General features: G+C 46.2%; 1 protein-coding gene across 1 annotated transcript in view; it reads right to left on the bottom strand.

Annotated features, from left to right (window-relative positions):
• Positions 1–18373, bottom strand: part of LOC126237451 (lysozyme 2-like) — a 111460-nt gene extending 93087 nt beyond the window's left edge. Inside the window, exon 1 of the mRNA XM_049947584.1 lies at positions 18261–18373. Within this exon, the coding sequence (XP_049803541.1) occupies positions 18261–18342 (82 nt within the window). The 5' untranslated portion in view covers positions 18343–18373. The remainder of the gene's footprint in view (positions 1–18260) is intronic.
• Between the last annotated feature and the right edge of the window lie 537 nt (positions 18374–18910).

Raw genomic sequence — 18910 nt, 5'->3', positions numbered from 1 at the left:
GCAGCAATCGAACATTTTCTGTATCCAGAAAGGCCCATACAGGACCTGCAACATGCGGTCGTGCATTATCCTGCTGAAATGTAGGGTTTCGCAGGAATCGAATGAAGGGTAGAGCCACGGGTCGTAACACATCTGAAATGTAACGTCTACTGTCAAAGTGACATCAGCGTAAACAAGAGGTGACCGAGACGTGTAACCAATGGCACCCCATACCATCACGCCGGGTGATACGCCAGTATGGCGATGACGAATACACGCTTCCAATGTGCGTTCACCGCGATGTCGCCAAACACGGATGCGACCATCATGACGCTGTAAACAGAACCTGGATTCATCCGTGGTCTCCGAGCCGATAGTCCATGCTGCTGCAAACGTCGTCGAACTGTTCGTGCAGATGGTTGTTGTCTTGCAAACGTCCCCATCTGTTGACTCAGGGGTCGAGACGTGGCTGCACGAACCGTTACAGCCATGCCCCATAAGATGCCTGACATCTCGGCTGCTAGTGATACGAGGCCATTGGGATCCAGCACGGCGCTCCGCATTACCCTCCTGAACTCACCGATTCCATATTCTGCTAACAGTCATTGGATCTCGACCAAGGCGAGCAGCAATGTCGCGATATGATAAACCGCAATCGCGATAGGCTACAATCCGACCATTATCAAAGTCGGAAACGTGATGGTACGCATTTCTCCTCCTTACACGAGGCATCACAACAACGTTTCACCAGGCAACACCGGTCAGCTGCTGTTTGTGTATGAGAAATCGGTTGGAAACTTTCCTCATGCTAGCACATTGTAGGTGTCGCCACCGGCGCCAACTTTGTGTGAATGCTCTGAAAAGCTAATCATTTGCATATCACATCTTCTTCTTCCTGTCGGTTAAATTTCGCGTCTGTAGCACGTCATCTTCGTGGTGTAACAATTTTAATGGCCAGTAGTGTAGTTCATCTCCAGTCTCTCCCGGAAACGTATTGTACGAGGGCGTTCTGAAAAGAAAAGCCTCCGAATTTTTTATTCTGTCCTCAGTATCGGCTGAGGTATATGTCGTGCATATTATTCGGTTGACTTCCGCGCTCCGCTGACGCCAAATTGCAACACTCAGCGGCTAGAGGGTTCCCAATTAGAGCGTGTAACATGGTGGCGTGTAACGTAACTATCACGGTATTGTGAGAAGCAGCGTGCTGTAATCGAGCCTCTATCTGCAGAAAACGTGCCTCTAATTGAAACCTATAGAAGAATGAAAGCTGGGTATTGTAATGGTTGTGTCGACTTCAGTAACGTGCGACATTGGGTTGTTCGTGCTCGTTTGGAAGGGAACGGTGGTGCAAATCTAAAAGCGTCTGACAGAGTTCGCAATGGACGACCGCGTCCGACAACTGACGAAACTCACCGGAATCGGGTTGATGAACTCATCAGAGAAAATTGTCGGGTAAGATAGATATAACGCTCGGGTAAGTCAGGCATGTAACGACAGCGTGTACAGGCCATCATTGCAGAACTGTTGCACGAAAACTATGTGCACAATGGGTGCTTCGAATATTCACTCCTGAGGAAGTTGGACATGCGTCGACAATTTCAAATGCCTTTTAACAGTGAGGGTGATGGGTTCCTTAACATTACTATGACACGTGATGAAAGCTGCATTGACCATTTTGACCCCGAAAACAAGAGAGCACCAATGGAGTTCGGCCACAGTCCTTCACCGACGGCAAAAAAAATTCAAGATCGCTCCATTAACAGGCAAAGTTACGCTCACGGTGTCCTGGGATGTTTAAGGTATAGTGAATTTGGGGTTCATGCCTAAAGGCACACCATAAAGTTTCCAAGGCACCGTGAGACCCTCAGAAAACTGAAAGCACGAATTCAAGAATTCGTCCACACACCACACACGGCCGCTGCGACATCTGCAAAAATCCTACGCCTTCGGTTCACAGTCATCGACCATCATCCATACAGCCCCGATTTGGCACCATCCGATTTTCATCTGTTTCCAAAACTTAAAGAACACCTTCGAGGACTTCACTTTGGTAGTGATGAAGCAGAGGTGAGGTTGTGGCTCCGTGAACACCGTCAAGCGTTCTGTAGTGCCGGTACCAACAAACTGGTCTTTCGTTGGGAGAAATGTACTCGTCGGCAAAATGACTGCGTTGAGAAATAAATATGTAAACATGAAGACTAAAGACGTGGATTTTATTAATTTTTTTTTAAAGAGCTTTAAGCGTTTTCACGTAAAAAAGTTCGGAGGCATTACTCTTCTGCACGCCCTTGTATCTTTACAGATTATTTGTTTTGCATTACAATTATTGTCGACTGTTTAAACAGAGGGTAACATGTTAGATCAGGACGTAAAGATATTAACAAATTCATGAACATACAGCAATAGAAAGAAAGGTACCCAGCCCCACGGAGTGGCCGCGCGGTTTGAGGCGCCATGTCACTGATTGCGCGGCCCCTCCCGCCGGAGATTCGAGTCCTCCCTCGGACATGGGTGTGTGTGTGTTGTTCTTAACATAAGTTAGTTTAAGTAGTGTGTAAGTCTAGGGACCGATGACCTCAGCAGTAGTACCCCTTAGGAATTCACACACATTTGAAGACACATTTCTGAAAGATACTCAGTTCTAAGCCAAGTATTCATCGAACGGTGCATTTCAAATGGCTGATGATTATGTCGATTGCATACGCTTGCGAAGATGCATTCCGCACCAGCCTCAAAACAGGAGCAACTCCAAGCCTACTGGAATGACCTTGTCAGCGCGATAACATCTGTTATTACTGTGCGGAATGCAAAGTAAACGCTGGCGATAACTGAGGCGAGTTGTCGCTTGTCTGGGGACGTCAAGGATGGCAACTGTCGTTTAGTTAGCTTCACTGGTATTCAACGCTTAGCTGTCGTTTGGTTTAGTTGTCCGTCCGGCCTGATTGAGATGAAAATAATTCAGTTTCTTCTATTTTTTAGGGTTGCCTACCTGAACCTATGAAAACCTTTGTTGTCTGTCTGTCTGTCTGTCTGTCCGACTCTCCAAAACCAGTTTTCTCAGGAAAGAATAGACACATCAAGTTGAAATTTATATCACATATTAAAGCCTACGGTCTCCTGGCGATGTAAAAAAATGAAGTGTCTAAGTCAATGTAATAAAAACACACGGCAATATATGTCACATAATTTGATACTCGCAAACGCACTCGTCGAATCCTATAAGGTACTTCCCTTTGACCTAGAACCATGAAATTTGCCAAGAAGCAATGTCTCACACTACGACCAAAGAAAAAAATCCGAAAACGGTTAACTTGTAATTATATCATATGAAAAAAAGTTGCCATTTGTTTTCAGACTTTTAAGACCCCTTTTTCTCGGGAACAGGTAGACGTATCAAGCTGAAATTAAAGTTACGTGCAAGGTCTGTCATCCCTTGGCAGTAAATTAACGTTAGCTTCTAAGGCAATGCAATCAAAAGATGCGACCAGTTATGTCACGTATTTTGATACTCGCAAACTCACTCATCAAAACCTGTAGGGTACTTCTCGTAGGCCTAGAATCATGAAATTTCGCAAAACGCAATGAATCGCAGTATCAACCAAAAGCAAAAATCCGAAAACTGTAAATTTGTAATGATATCAAACGGAAAAAAGTCTTTGTACATCTGTTATCTTACACTCTGCCTATTGGTCCGTCTGTTAAGACGACTCTTATCAGGAACGAGTACACACACCGCTTTGAAATTTATGTCACACACTAAGAGTTATGGTTCAAAAATGGTTCAAATGGCTCTGAGCACTATGCGACTTAATTTCTGAGGTCATCAGTCGCCTAGAACTTAGAACTAATTAAATCTAACTAACCTAAGGACATCACACACATCCATGCCCGAGGCAGGATTCGAACCTGCGACCGTAGTGGTCACGCGGTTCCAGACTGAAGCACCTTTAACCGCACGGCCACACCGGCCGGCAAGAGTTATGGGCCCTTATCGGTGTAATAAATATAAACTTCTAAGTCAATGCAGCCATAAGATACGGCCATTTACGTCACATATTTTGATGCCTGAAAACTCAGTCAAAACCTGTGGGTACTTCCCGTTGGCCTAGAATTATGAAATTTGTTAAGAAAGCAATGTCTCACAGTACGAGTAAAGGAACAAATCAGAAAAGTGTGAACTTGTAATTGAATCGCACGGAAAAATATTCCTTTGTCATTTATTATCCGACTACAAACTTGCAATTAGTGCTCTCTCGAATGTCTTGGAAACCCTGGGACAGATATTTAGGCAGTATCAATATAGGCTAAAAAAGGTCGTGATTCTCGATTCCCAGAATGGATGAACTGTCTATATACATAATAAAGTTCGTACAGTGCCCTTATTTTGCGAGTCCTTCTTGCAACTCGCCTTTTTTTTTTTTTTTTTTTTTTTTTTTTTTTTTTTTTTTTTTTTTTTTTTTTTTTTTTTTTTTTTTTGCTTCAATCTTCCAGTGCCACCAGTAGTTTACCGGCCTTAGAAAGCTACAAGAGCAGTGAGTCGTGGCGGGTTTATTGGGTCGCATGACGCGACGAAAGTGAAAGGCAGAGAGAGGTATTTCTGCTTGCGATGGAGAGTAAACGGAAGCGGATGTGATAGCCGCGGCTGGCCGCCTGCATGAAGATGAAAGTGCCGCTGCTCATCCGAACAATGCTTAAGTGGTCTGACAGACACGGAAGTCGTTTTGTGACAACAGACTGCACATATAAAAAGCAGGAAGTCTGTGAGTGGTTCTGCACCGTGTATCCTAGACGGTCGGAAAGGGTGGTACCGCTTGTTGTCGAAAGTACAACTGTGTGGCGTATTAAGCGAAATTTGTGACTGGACTGACGATTTCTTGGACAGAGAGTCATCGATAGATGTTCAAGTAGCTTCAAGTGCGCCTCAGGGAAAGCTGTTGGGACCCTTGCTCATGTCGTATATTAGATACCTTGCGGTCAATTTTAATAACACCAGACTTTTTATATAAAGAAGAAGCGTACGGAAGAAAAACTGCACAAATGTTCGGTCGGTTCTTGATAAGATTTCAAAGCGCTGCAGAGATTAGAAATTTGCTTTAAATTTTCAAAAATGCAAAATTGTGCACGTACGTAGTATGCTATAACTGCAATGTCAGTGAATCACAGTTAAGATTCGACCAACTGTTTTGTATCCCGCTTGTTTTGTATCCCGCCTGGATAGGCGCGCGTGGATCTGCTCCTGTGAACTGCTTCTGCAAAATAGCCCGAGAGTGAAGGACGCGAGTAGGAGCAGGAAAAGATGAAGTACTTCGGTGCTGCCTGTAGATTTTACAAATGTACTAAAAAAAAATATGCGTACTTAAATGGTTACTTAACTTTGGCTGAGATGAGCGCGTAGGTGCGAAGCTGTACAGGTATCAAAGCTAACAGCTAGTAGAAGTTACAATTTGGCAAATCTGTATTCGGTCGCCCACTATGAAATAGAAACAATGTTGCTAGGTCGTCTGCTCTTGATCAAATGGGCTGAATGTGGAGCGGCGCTCTTCGAGCTCCGCAGCGTCGACTAGAGACCACTGTGGTCGGCGTTGTTCGTCCACTCTCGTAGCGCCAACCTACGAGAGCGCACCTACGTTGTGGCATCGTAGCTATCGATACCACATCCTGGGTACAACAAGTCGTAGAGATATGAAATAAAACAATCACATATGCTTAATCGTAGGTAAAGCAGATGGCAGGCTTTGGTTCATTGGTGGGACGTCAGGACGATGCAGTAAGACTGCAAAGTAGAATGTATATAAAACACTTGTGCGACCCATCTCAGAATATGACATATGTGTGTTGGACCTGTACCAGATATGATTAACTGGGCATACTGAAAACGTAGTGCTGTGTTGTCCGAACAAGACACAGCCAGGGCAAAAGCACCACAGGCACAAAGATGCGAGCTGGTGACAGTGTCATAGAGACTTGCCACTCGTGGGAGTTTCACCAGGATCACGAGCGGCACTGAGGATGAAGATATCGACTTCGCCTCGGCCAGTTGCCGGCCGACTACAATCCGCGAACGGCCGGACGACAACGGACAGAAGCCTGCTCGGAAGGTAGAAGAGCAGCTCTCGCCCACTTGGTTACAGACATAGACAGGGAACGTCGTTTACTGAACTCTTAGAAGTGAACAGACGGTTCTTGTAAATTGTATTTGCTATATACTGTGAAGTTTGCCTACGATTATTTGCACTTAGCCATTGAGGGCCTTTTTGTGTTATATTACAAGCAGTGTTCCAGACTTAATTATTGGACAAGTCACAAAGATAAGTAAACCTTTTTAACTCATTTGTGTGACTTAGTAACTTGTTGGAGTGCAGTAGAACCTTCGTTCCCCTATCCTGATACCTCACCCTGGGGCATAGCTGTGTAATAGGGGCAGGGAGAAAATCTCTTAGCGGTGTACTCCAGTAGTGAAGAGGCCTTTACAAGACTGGCGACGAGGGTTTACGAAATATACAAAGGATAGCACAAATGGTCACAGGTTTATCTGACCCATAGGAGGTCGTCACAGAGATGCTGAAGAAACTGAACTGGCAGACGTTTAAAGTTAGACATGACCTATCCTAAGAAAGCCTACTCACAAGGTTTCAAGCACAAACTTTACGCGATAAATCTAGGAATATGCAGGCTGAGCACAAAGTCTTACCCTGATTGTAACAATTCATTACAGAATAACCGTTTCACATAATAAGTTACATTTGATGCCGTTACATAGGTTAGTTTTACTAGTTTTTTTAAGACCACATACGTTAGTAAACCTCAACGTGTGCTCCCTTGGTAGCACGGAGAATGTCGCGGCGGTATTCCAGTTCCCGCCAGGTATTTCGTAACTTGTATTCTGTCACAGTACCCACACTAGCTTGTATCCTAGCCTTCAGTTCGTCGACGTCAACTGTTGTGACGCAGACTCTGTCCTTGACATTGCCCCAGAAAAAAAAGTAAAGGGGCGTAATGTCTGGAGAGCGGGTGGCCAGGGTATTGGACCGTTCCTTCCACCACCACCACCACCATCATCATCATCATTTAAGACTGATTGTGCCTTTCAGCGTTCAGTCTGGAGCATAGCCCCTCTTATAAAATTCCTCCATGATCCCTTATTCAGTGCTAACATTGGTGCCTCTTCTGATGTTAAGCCTATTACTTCAAAATCATTCTTAACCGAATCCAGGTACCTTCTCCTTGGTCTACCCCGACTCCTCCTACCCTCTACTGCTGCACCCATGAATCTCTTGGGTAACCTTGCTTCTCCCATGCGTGTAACACGACCCCACCATCTAAGCCTGTTCGCCCTGACTGCTACATCTATAGAGTTCATTCCCAGTTTTTCTTTGATTTCCTGCCGGCCGCTGGTGGCCGAGCGGTTCTGGCGCTACAGTCTGGAACCGTACGACCGCTACGGTCGCAGGTTCGAATCCTGCCTCGGGCATGGATGTGTGTGTTGTCGTTAGGTTAGTTAAGTTTAAGTAGTTCTAAGTTCTAGGGGACTTATGACCTCAGCAGTTGAGTCCCATAGTGCTCAGAGCCATTTTTCTTTGATTTCCTCATTGTGGACACCCTCCTGCCATTGTTCCCATCTACTAGTATCTGCAATCATCCTAGCTACATTCATATCCGTAACCTCAACCTTGTTGATAAGGTAACCTGAATCCACCAGCTTTCGCTCCCATACAACAAAGTTGGTCGAAAGATTGAACGGTGCACAGATAACTTAGTCTTGGTACTGACTTCCTTCTTGCAGTCAGTACCAATCCACCACACTATCAAAATCCAATTGAGGTGCTCCATCTTGCTGGAAAATTATGGTTGATATTCTTAAAAAAAAAAACAAAAAAAAAACAATGGTTCAAATGGCTCTGAGCACTATGGGACTTAACAGCTGTGGTCATCAGTCCCCTAGAACTTAGAACTACTTAAACCTAACTAACCTAAGGACATCACACACATCCATGCCCGAGGCAGGATTCGAATCTGCGACCGTAGCAGTCGCGCGGTTCCGGACTGAGTGCCTAGAACCGCTAGACCACCGCGGCCGGCTTTGATATTCTTCTGTGGGGCTTTGATAGTGCGTGTTTATATACTATGACAGTAAAATGCCCCTTGCACCCCTATCGCTGATAGCTTGGTATGAAAAGGAGTGACATAAAAGCAAAAATTAGGAATGCCTGGAGGAATTTCAACAAAATTTGGTACATACAGATTATTCGTGTAAAAATTCTGTGGGATTAAGATATCACTACTATCGTTGGGAGGTGGGGGTGACGATGAGAAGGGGTAACACTTAATACACAAAAAATTATCGGCTTTTGTTCACGTAATTGTGTCTGCTTTGTATATTTGTATCTATTAAGAAAGGAAAAAGAAGCATTGTAAAGCAGGGTGGACATAGGATGTAACTATGTACAATGCTCTAATAGCTGCCTCCCGTTGACAAAAGTGCAGAATGATGCTTGTCTACCGTGTATAAACTCTACGGACTAATCGACGAGAGGATACGGAACAAAAAAGTTCTAATAAACTTATGTCAGGAAATGTATGGTTTCCATGCTAGAGATCATTTATTCAATCGTATATTGTTACAGAGGCTGCTGTCTACTAAGCGCTGTACCATGCAGTCTCAGCTATAGCATGTGGTGAAAATGGTTCCCATGGGCCTCAACGCATGCGTGTAAGCGCCGTAGTAAGTTCTGTCTCACACGTTCACATCGGCCAGGCTGCATCCGAACAGTTTCAGCATGAATACGCTGCTCAAGTGTCTCCACATCTGGAATGGGCGCAGCGTACACAATACTTTTGAGATGGCCCCGTAGCCAGAAATCGCATGGGTTGACAGCCGGTGAACGAGCAGGCCATGCATCTGGACCCTATCATCCGATCCATCGACCAGGAAAGGCACGATTGAGATGCGTCCGGACGTTAACGGCGAAGTGGGCTGGAGCACCATCATGCAGCAGCCACATAACCCTTCGAATCATCTATGGTACTTCTTCCAGCACGGGAGGATAAGTCACCCGCAAGAAACGCCGACAGTTCCGGCCTGTTAGGCGACGTGGAAGGAAGACTGGTCCCAAAATACGGTCGCCAATTATCCCGATCCGTGTATCCCAGCTGCATCGATGCTGTTGACTCGCTGTCCCCATACCATGGGAGTTCTTAGTATCCCACAGATGACTGTTATGGAAGTTGAAGGTACCACTCCGCGCAAAAAATGGTTCAAATGGCTCGGAGCACTATGGGACTTAACATCTTAGGTCATCAGTCCCCTAGAACTTAGAACTACTTAAACCTAAGTAACCTAAGGACGTCACACAACACCCAGTCATCACGAGGCAGAGAACCGCGCAAAGGTGGCCACATTTGTAATTTGGATGGATAACACAAATCCCGGAATCGTGGTTGCCTTGTGAAGAAACCAGTGACAAAACTGCTCCCGATGTGAAAAGTCTGTCGCTAGCAAGCCCTCCACACGCTGTAAGTGATAAGGGTAGTAACAACTGTCATGGAGAATGTTCCACACGGTCGTCTGGCTTACTCTGTACTGGTGGGCAAATAGCCTTCCACGGTGTTAATCACATTTTCCTCCAAGTCTGGTGTCCGAATATTTCACGTACGTCCTTCATCATTTCCTGCTTCGCCGGCCGAAGTGGCCGTGCGGTTAAAGGCGCTGCAGTCTGGAACCGCAAGACCGCTACGGTCGCAGGTTCGAATCCTGCCTCGGGCATGGATGTTTGTGATGTCCGTAGGTTAGTTAGGTTTAACTAGTTCTAAGTTCTAGGGGACTAATGACCTCAGAAGTTGAGTCCCATAGTGCTCAGAGCCATTTGAACCATTTCCTGCTTCCTGAAACGACCCTGCCTCATACGGCGAAACACTGTTGCAAACATTGGATGCTCTATAATGAGGTTTTCACTCTGCAGCGGAGTGTGCGCTGATATGAAACTTCCTGGCAGATTAAAACTGTGTGCCGGACCGAGACTCGAAATCGGGACCTTTGCCTTTCGCGAGCAAGTGCTCTATCAACTGAGCTACCTAAGCACGACTAACGCCCCGTCCTCACAGCTTTACTTCTGCCAGTACCTCGTCTACTACCTCCCAAACTTTACAGAAGCTCTCCCGCGAAAGGCAAAGGTCCCGAGTTCGCGTCTCGGTCCGGCACACAGTTTTAATCTGCCAGGAAGTTTCATTGGATGCTCTGCTTGCTGTCGGAGGTGATATCTCTCCTAATGCAATCTTGCTGCCCGCCGCCGGTTGTCATTTGCCTTTCCGTAAGAAAACACCATGTCGGCAAACACTCGATTCGAAACGGAACCATTGTGTAAAACGCTGTATCACGTCCACTACAAGGGGAGTCAGCAAGGGAAGTGAATCGAACACTACATTACCAATTACTACGGCAGGAGCGGGCACTAGGGCATGACGTAGTCGTTTAGGAACAGTACCAAGCTCTAGGAGGAAACGATGCGTACTGTAACTGTGGCTGCGTGGTAAAGCGCGTATTAGATGGCTGTAACTGTGATTGAATCAATGGCATCTAGCATGGAAACCATGCATTTCCGGACATAAGTTCATTATACCTTTTCTGTTCCGTATACTCTTCCCGATCAATCCCTAGAGTTTGTACACGGTGGAAAAAATCACCCCGTACGATACCCTGTATCCATTCTTTCTCTGCCTTTCTTATTCACTTCCGCGCTCGGCAATACAAATGCGACCCAGCCGCTGGCGTCTGCGTATTCGCGACACGTTCTCGTTGAGATCATGGCCTTGGCTGCCTGTCAGTGGCGCGTCTCTGAACGCAGTCGTTGTATAGAGAGTCTCATACCTGACCAACAGCGCTGTTGCATTAAAACTAAGTCAGCTCGCGTAATCGACAGCAGGATATAGCGCTAGAGGTGGCTGTTAAATGTGTGCTCACGGGGTGAAAAACTGAAGTTCAGCTTGTTGATGATTTCGTGGAGGGCAACAAAAATCTGTTCCCAAACACATCGATGCCATGGCCATCATGACTGAATCGGCACGATTGTGACTTACAGAGGGTTTGTGCCATTTTCGGGCGTATCAAGAGTGCAGTACATTCGCACCATAAAAATTTAGCTGTGAAAATGTTCTGTTCTGAGTTTGGAACAGTGTGACCGAGGTTCAAAAACACGTCCCTTTCATTTGGGGTAAGGAAACGCTCAAAGAAAAAAATCAACCGATTAAATGCAAAATCCGCACTCACTATCGAAAACGGAACAAGAAAAATTGGGTGTATTCTTAAGAGCCGCAAACCAGGCAGCCACTAACTGTCTGGATGTCCCAAGACGCAAATAAACAAACAAGAGTCGTTCGTTCGTAAAGCAGTAAAAAAGAAATAAGATCGCTTGTTTCTTTGTTTACAGTAGACGTGTCATGACCATCGCTTTAGTGTAGCACTCACCAAATTTTTTTTACTCAGCAAACAATACTGACTTTCTGGAGCGGCATTTGTACCAATCATATTATTATTAGTCGGTAACCTACATAAATCAGTAAGCTGGCACCATTTGGAATACTTCGTGGCGGCTTTTCTCAGTTTCAGATTGTTGCCACCCACAGCGATCCTGAAGTTGTGACACTGAAACTGCCCGACGAAGTGTTGTTGTGTAGTCCGTGTGAGCGGGCGATTCACTGATTAATAACAGTAATTGCACTTATATTTAAAAGAATTATGCAACATGAGGCATGATCATAAATGCTTAGTACAAGTTTTATAAGTCATTTTTCTTCTACTCATTGTGTTGTAATACAACGACCTTAATTTAATTACGTATTCCATCCTACAGATACACTGATCAGCCAAAACCTTATGACCACCAACCTACTATCGACATAAACCGTCCCAAGTACACTGATCAGCGCCGGCCGATGTGACCGAGCGGTTCTAGGCGCTTCAGTCAGGAACCGCGCGACTACTCCGGTCGCAGGTTCGAATCCTGCCTCGGGCATGGCTATGTGTATGTCCTAAGGTTAGTTAGGTTTAAGTAGTTCTAAGTTCTAGGGGACTGATGACCTCAGCAGTTAAGTCCCATAGTGCTCAGAGCCATTTGAACAATTTGAACCATACACTGATCGGCCAAAACATTATGACCACCGACGTAAACTCCTGCCAACAGGCCATGAAGGCCCAAAGATACCGACCGACCGCCGTGTCATCCTCAGCCCACAGGCGTACTGGATGCGGATATGGAGGGGCATGTGGTCAGCACACCGCTCTACCGAGACCGGAGCCGCCACTCCTCAATCAAGTAGCTCCTCAGTTTGCCTCACAAGGTCTGAGTGCACCCCGCTCGCCAACAGCGCTCGGCAGACCGGATGGTCACCTATCCAAGTGCTAGCCTAGCCCGAGAGCGCTTAACTTCGGTGATCTGACGGAAACCGGTGTTACCAATGCGGCAAGGCCGTTGGCCACACCACCGAACACTAAAGGTATAAAACCGCTCAGGCGATACCAGCGTCACCTGCCAAGGAATGACTGCAACTCAGACACACGCTCGACGCATGCAGTATCAGTCAGTCAATGGAGTAGGCGCGCGATCTATCTTGGTTTCGCTGAGGGTAGATAGTGATGGCGCGGAGGATCGGCACGAGCATTTTGGAAACTGCACGACTTGTCGGGTGTTCGAGGAGCGCTGTGGTGAGTGTCTTCAACACGTAGCGAAACCAAGTCCAGGCGTCGTGGGGTTGAGCGGCCGCGCCTCATTACGGGTGTCGGACGTCGTAAGCTGGGCAGACTGGTGAAACAGAACAGGCGGCGAACTGTGGTGGAACTAACATCAGACTTCAACGCTGGCCAGAGTCCAAGTATGTCGCAACACACAGTGACCCGAACACACCTAACGACGGGCCTCCGCAACACCCATGTATTAGCCAATGTTCTCAACACGACATCGGCAGCTGCAGCTGAAACGGACTTGTGACCATCGGTAGTGGGCGTTGGCACAGTGGCGGAGCGTTGCATGGCCTAATGAATCCTGATACCCTTCTTCATCATGCCGATGGAAGAGCGCGAATCCTCGTCTTCCAGGGGAATAGCTCCTTGACACCTGCATTGCGGGACGGGGGTAAGCTAGCGGCGGCTCCGTTATGTTCTGGGGAACATGCACGTGGGTATCCACAAGTCCAGTGGACCTCATACAATGCACCATGACGACCAAGGTGTATCGCACACAGTTTGCAGACCACATACAGCGCTTCATTACGATCATGTTTCCCGACGGCAGTGACATTTTTCAGCAAGACAACGAGCCATGTCACTAGGCCAGGAGTTGACGGAGTGTTTCGAGGAATATAGTGGTGAGCTCCAATTGATGTGATGCCCCCCCACCCCCTCAACTCGCCAGATCAGAACCCGATCGATCACGTATGGGATGTGATTGAACGTGGCTTCAAAGCACATCGCCCCCCTCGTAGGAATTTACGGGACTTGGGTGACGTGTGTGCAGATGTGGTGCCAACTACCTCTAGCGACCTACCAAGGCCTCATTGCTTCCATGCTACCACGCGTCGCCGCTGTTATCCGTGCCAGAGGTGGACGTACCGGCTATTGGATAGGTGGTCATAACGTTTTGGACGATTAGTGTATGTACCGCATGTGAGGATAACCGTCTCTAAAACGCACTTTCATGAATCTGTGTTACTTCCGTGTCAAAATGTATACCATGTCAACATATCGGTACTAGTAGCGCACGCCCGTGACTTGTCAGTACGGGGAGACAAACAACACGACATTCCCTGCCGTCACATCTTGTAACCCCGCAGTGGCCGTGCTACGTACCACCTTCCACCCCTGAGGTAAGCAGCCTACGTCCGATTTCACAAACATTACACATGCGGCCCGCGGGTCGCGTTTTGACGACCATTGCTTTGGTGGACCGACGAACAGATAATGTTGAATGGTATACAACAATTTCTTTCTACCTCTACATACACACCAAGCGGTGTGTGGCGGAGGGCACAATTCGCGCCAAAGTCATATCCCCCCCCCCCACCACCACTGTTCCACTCGCGGATCGCGCGAGGGAGAAACGACTGTCTGAACGCCTCACTACGAGCTTTTATTTCCCTTATCTTTGAATGGTGATCATTGCGCGATTTGAAAGTTGGTGGTAATAATATATGCTCTACATCCTGGGTGAAGATCGGATTTCGGAATTTAGTGAGCAGCCCCTTCCGTTTAGCGCGCCGTCTATCTTCAAGTGTCTCCCACTTCAAACTTACTATGAGATTTGTAACGCTCTAGCGATGGCTAAATGTACCAGTCACGAATCTTGCCGCTTTTCTTTGGACCTTCTCAATCTCTTGAATCAGACCCAACTGGTAAGGGTCCCATACAGACGAACAATACTCTAAGACTGGACGAACTAACGTATTGTAAGCTATTTCCTTTGTTGAAGGACTGCATCGCTTCAAGATTCTACCAATAAACCGCAATCTAGAGTTCGCCTTGCCTGTTACTTGTATAATCAGATCATTCCATTTGAGATCATTTCGAATAGTCACACCCAGATACTTGACTGATGTTACCGCTTCCAAAGGCTGATCATTTATTTAGTACTCATACATTAATGGGGATTTTCGCCTTGTTATACGCAGTAGGTTACACTTACTAATATTCAGAGATAACTGCCAGTCATACACCACGCATTTATTTTCTGCAAATCCTCACTGATTTGTTCACAACTTTCGTGTGATACTACTTTCCTGTAGACTACAGCATCATCGGCAAACAGTCTCAGGCCGCTATCAATACCATCAACCAGATCGTTTATGTAAATCGTAAAAAGCAGAGGACGTATTACGCTGCCCTGGGGCACACTTGAAGTTACGCTTGTTCCTGTTGAAGTCACTCCATTCAGGACGACATACTGCTCTTTGTCTGTTAGGAAACTTCTTATCCAACCGCATATGACATCGGATAGACCGTAAGCGCGCACGTTTTGGAGCAAGCGACAGTGCGGAACTGAGTCGAACGCCTTTCGAAAGTCGAGAAATATGGCATCAACCTGGGAGCCGGTATCTAAAGCCTGTTGTATATCATGCACAAAGAGGGCCAGCTGTGTCTCTCATGACTGCTATTTCCTAAAACCGTTCTGGTTTCTGCAGATGAGCTTCTCAGAGTCTAGAAAGGTCATTATGTCTGAACACAAAATATGTTCCATGATTCTACAACAAATCGATGTCAGTGAAATTGGCCGGTAATGCATCCGATTTTCTACCTTTTTTATAGGTTGCTATGACCTGGGCCTTCTTCCAGTCCCGTGGAACTTTCCGCCGGTCGAATCTTCTCTGATAGATGACGGATAAGAATGGTGCTATATTTGTAGCATAGTCAACATAACATCTTACGGGGATACCGTCTGGGCCAGATGCCTTTCTGGCGTCTAAGGATCTTAACTGTTTTACAATCCCAGATACACTAAACACTATGTCTGCCATCCTTTCGTTTGTTCGATAATTGAAAGGGGGAATGGTGCTGCAGTCCTCTATCGTAAACGAATTTTTAAAAGTTAGGTTTAGAATTTCGGCCTTCTGTTTATCATCATCAGTTACATTACCCCTACTGTCAGAAGGTATCGAATTATTTGTAGCGTTCATAGATTTTACGTACGACCAAAATTTTTTGGGGTTATTTTTAGAATCTGCAGATAAAATATTGCTTTCAAATTCGTCAAAAGAGCCTCTCATTGTCCTTCTGACAGCTGCTTTCGTTTCGCATAATTTTTGTTTGTCAGCGGGGCAGTGACTACGCTTAAAATGACTGTGCAAAATTCCCTACTTTCTCAGCAACTTCCTAATATGTTTGTTGCACCAAAGTGGATCCTTCCCTTCCCCTATACTTTTGCTAGGCGCATACTTCTCAGGCACATGGTGGACAATACCTCTAAATTCCGACCAAAGATGCTCAATATCTTTGTGTCCCGCGGTGAATGCTTGGAGCTGACTATGAAGATTTGCCTCAAGTCATCGCTGAAATCAGGAAACAATCTAAAACGACGCACATTTTTCATCATAACAATGCCACCTGTACCAAAGTGCGCCACACAGTTGCTTTCACAGTCTTAAACGTCACACCTATTAGAATAGTCTAGGCTATTACGGCATAGTCGGATGAAAAACTTGTCGAAACCAAAAGTTTCGTCCCATTCAAGCGGTGTTGTAGCCTTTTCGAAGGTCAGCTGCTAACTGAAGTAAAATTCCATTTCTGCGTGCTCCCGCGCAGAGGCAGGAAGTCAAATGTTTCGAGAACTCGAGCGCAATTGGCCACTGACAATCGCTGTCATCTGCTGTTGTTATCACCCCATGGTGGGGGTACTCCATTTTCAGCACCGAAATGCACATACCATTTAGTTTCACACCCTCCTACTTCCGATTAAAATTGTTGGAGTGTTTAGTAAATTTTACGGTCTCTCAGTATAGCTTTACATGGAATCCGCTTGTGGTTGCCAGTACCTGAGTCTTATCAAATTGAATCCACTTGTCTCCTGGCTGCAAAGCACATTTTGCAACAGATCATCCGCCACTTTCTCTCTTTTTACAGTTGCCCCTGTTTTCTAATCGTTTTGCGACCGCTCTTTTAGCAGCACCAACATACACGTCTCCACAAGTACACGGTATGCTGCAAATTCCTACTTCTTCCAGAGGTTTACAAGCATCCCTGCCCCACTCTTGATGTTCCTGTATCTTCTGCGTAGATACGCGGTGATACACTGTTTCGTTATCATTTCTGTGTTAATGAGCGACCGTGACAGACCTCCCCTGAACCTGGCTGTACAATATTCTACAATCAAATAAAATTTGTGAGGTCGTTTCTTCCGCAGCCCGCACGTCAGAAGGGGGAAGAAAATCGTACCTGCGAGACAGTAATAGGGAAGGGACTTAAATTTACTACTCTTAGTGTCCCATTTCCTAATCTGATTATCTCAGAATCGTCTGGCTTAGGGTTCCGTACATCAATCGTTAAAAACGGAACCCTTTTAGGATCACTTTGTTGTCGACCTACCAGTCGGTTTGTCCGACTGTTAAAATCCATTTTTCTCAGGAACGGGTTGACGTATCAAGTTGAAATTTATGTCACATACTAAGGCATGCGATCTCTTAGAAGAGTGAAAAAAATGAAACTTCTAAGTAAATACAGTGAAAAGATATGGCTATTTATGACACATATTTTCATAGTCACAGAGTCACTGTCAAAGCCTATAGGGTATCTCCCACTGGCGTAAAATCATGAAATTTGACAAGAAGCGAACTTTCGTAGTAACACCAAAGGAAAAAATCCTAAAACTGTAAATCTGGAGTTATATCACACGAAGAAGAATTATTTGTCATTTGATATCAGACGGTCCATCCGTCTGTTAAAGACCCGTTTTTCTCAGGAACGGACAGACATATCAAATTGAAATTCATTTCACACTAAGGTCTATAAACCCTTGGTTGTGGAATAAATGTAAGCTTCTAAGGCAATGAAATCAAAAGATACGGCCATTTGTATCACATATTTTGATACTCGCAAACTCACTCATCAAAACCTATAGGGCACTTTCGGTTGACCTAAAATCATGACATTTGGCGAAAAGCAGGGTCTCACAGTACAAATACGAGGAAAAAGCTGGAAACTGTTAATTTGTATTTATATCACACGACAAAAAATATATTTTCTCATTTGGTAGCCGAAATTAAACTCGAAATTAATACGCTATCGATAGTCTTAGAATCCCTGGGACCAATGTCTTGTCAGTATCAATGTCGATAACAGACAAAAATGGTCGACATTCTCTAATTCCGGAATGTATGAACTGCGTATATAGATAATTAAGTTTGTAAGAAACTTTCAGTATGCGAGTCCTAATCGCACCCGGAAACTTGTTTTACTGATGCTTATCATATAAGCTCTTTTCAAGATACTGTGCATTCCATTTAACTCCTGCTCCAAATCCTTTTGGTACTCACTGTAACGTCACAAACAGTAACCTTGCTCAGTATTTCTCACGAGCTCCTTCCTACCCCACTCCGCCCCACCCCAAAATATGTCACAAAGTTGCGGTCGGAGCTAACGATAAGTGCATCTAGTGGTGAGATGCAGTCCTCGCACTACTTCGGTGACGTTATCAGTATATACTATACAAAGTTGCCGATTAACTTCCCGCTTCAATTTGGGAATCCCAAGCTTTCGCTGACTGCATCCACCACTGTCGTCAGGGGCCGCGCCCGGCCGACTTTACCTGCGTACAGAGTGGCGGAAAGGCAGGCGACGCTGGCGGAGGCTGCGGTGGCGACGACGAGCAGCTTGAGGAGTGCCGACATGGCGGGCAGCGGCGGCGGGCGGCGTGGTGGAGGGACTGCACTGGCGCCCGGCATGCTCGCTCGCCATTTATATGGCGCGTGGCGCTGGCACGGCACGCCCACTCCGCGGCTGGCCTTGCGGGGACGTGCGTTGCCCCCAGCGGCGGATCCACGCTTACCTCCGACCTGGCTGCGTCATCACGCAGTTCCGCAAGCCCTTAAGGCCCTTTTACGCGAGCGAGTTTCTTGTCTCAATCGACTCGTTGTGGCAAGTGGACTACTGCAGCGCCCCTAGCGTTTTATTCCTGTCCTGAGCCTCTCCCCAGTGACAGTTTTCGTTTGCACGTCAGCTAAGGGGCTGGGCTGGCCGAGCGGTTCTAGGCGCTACAGTCTGGAACCGCGCGACCGCTACGGTCGCAGGCTTGAATCCTGCCTCGGGCATGGATGTGTGTAATGTCAAATGGCTCTGAGCACTATGGGACTCAACTGCTGTGGTCATAAGTCCCCTAGAACTTAGAACTACTTAAACCTAACTAACCTAAGGACAGCACACAACACCCAGCCATCACGAGGCAGAGAAAATCCCTGA

This window comes from Schistocerca nitens, chromosome 2 (genome assembly GCF_023898315.1).
Source record: "Schistocerca nitens isolate TAMUIC-IGC-003100 chromosome 2, iqSchNite1.1, whole genome shotgun sequence".
Taxonomy (NCBI): domain Eukaryota; kingdom Metazoa; phylum Arthropoda; class Insecta; order Orthoptera; family Acrididae; genus Schistocerca; species Schistocerca nitens.
This window is presented reverse-complemented; position numbering and strand designations above follow the sequence as displayed.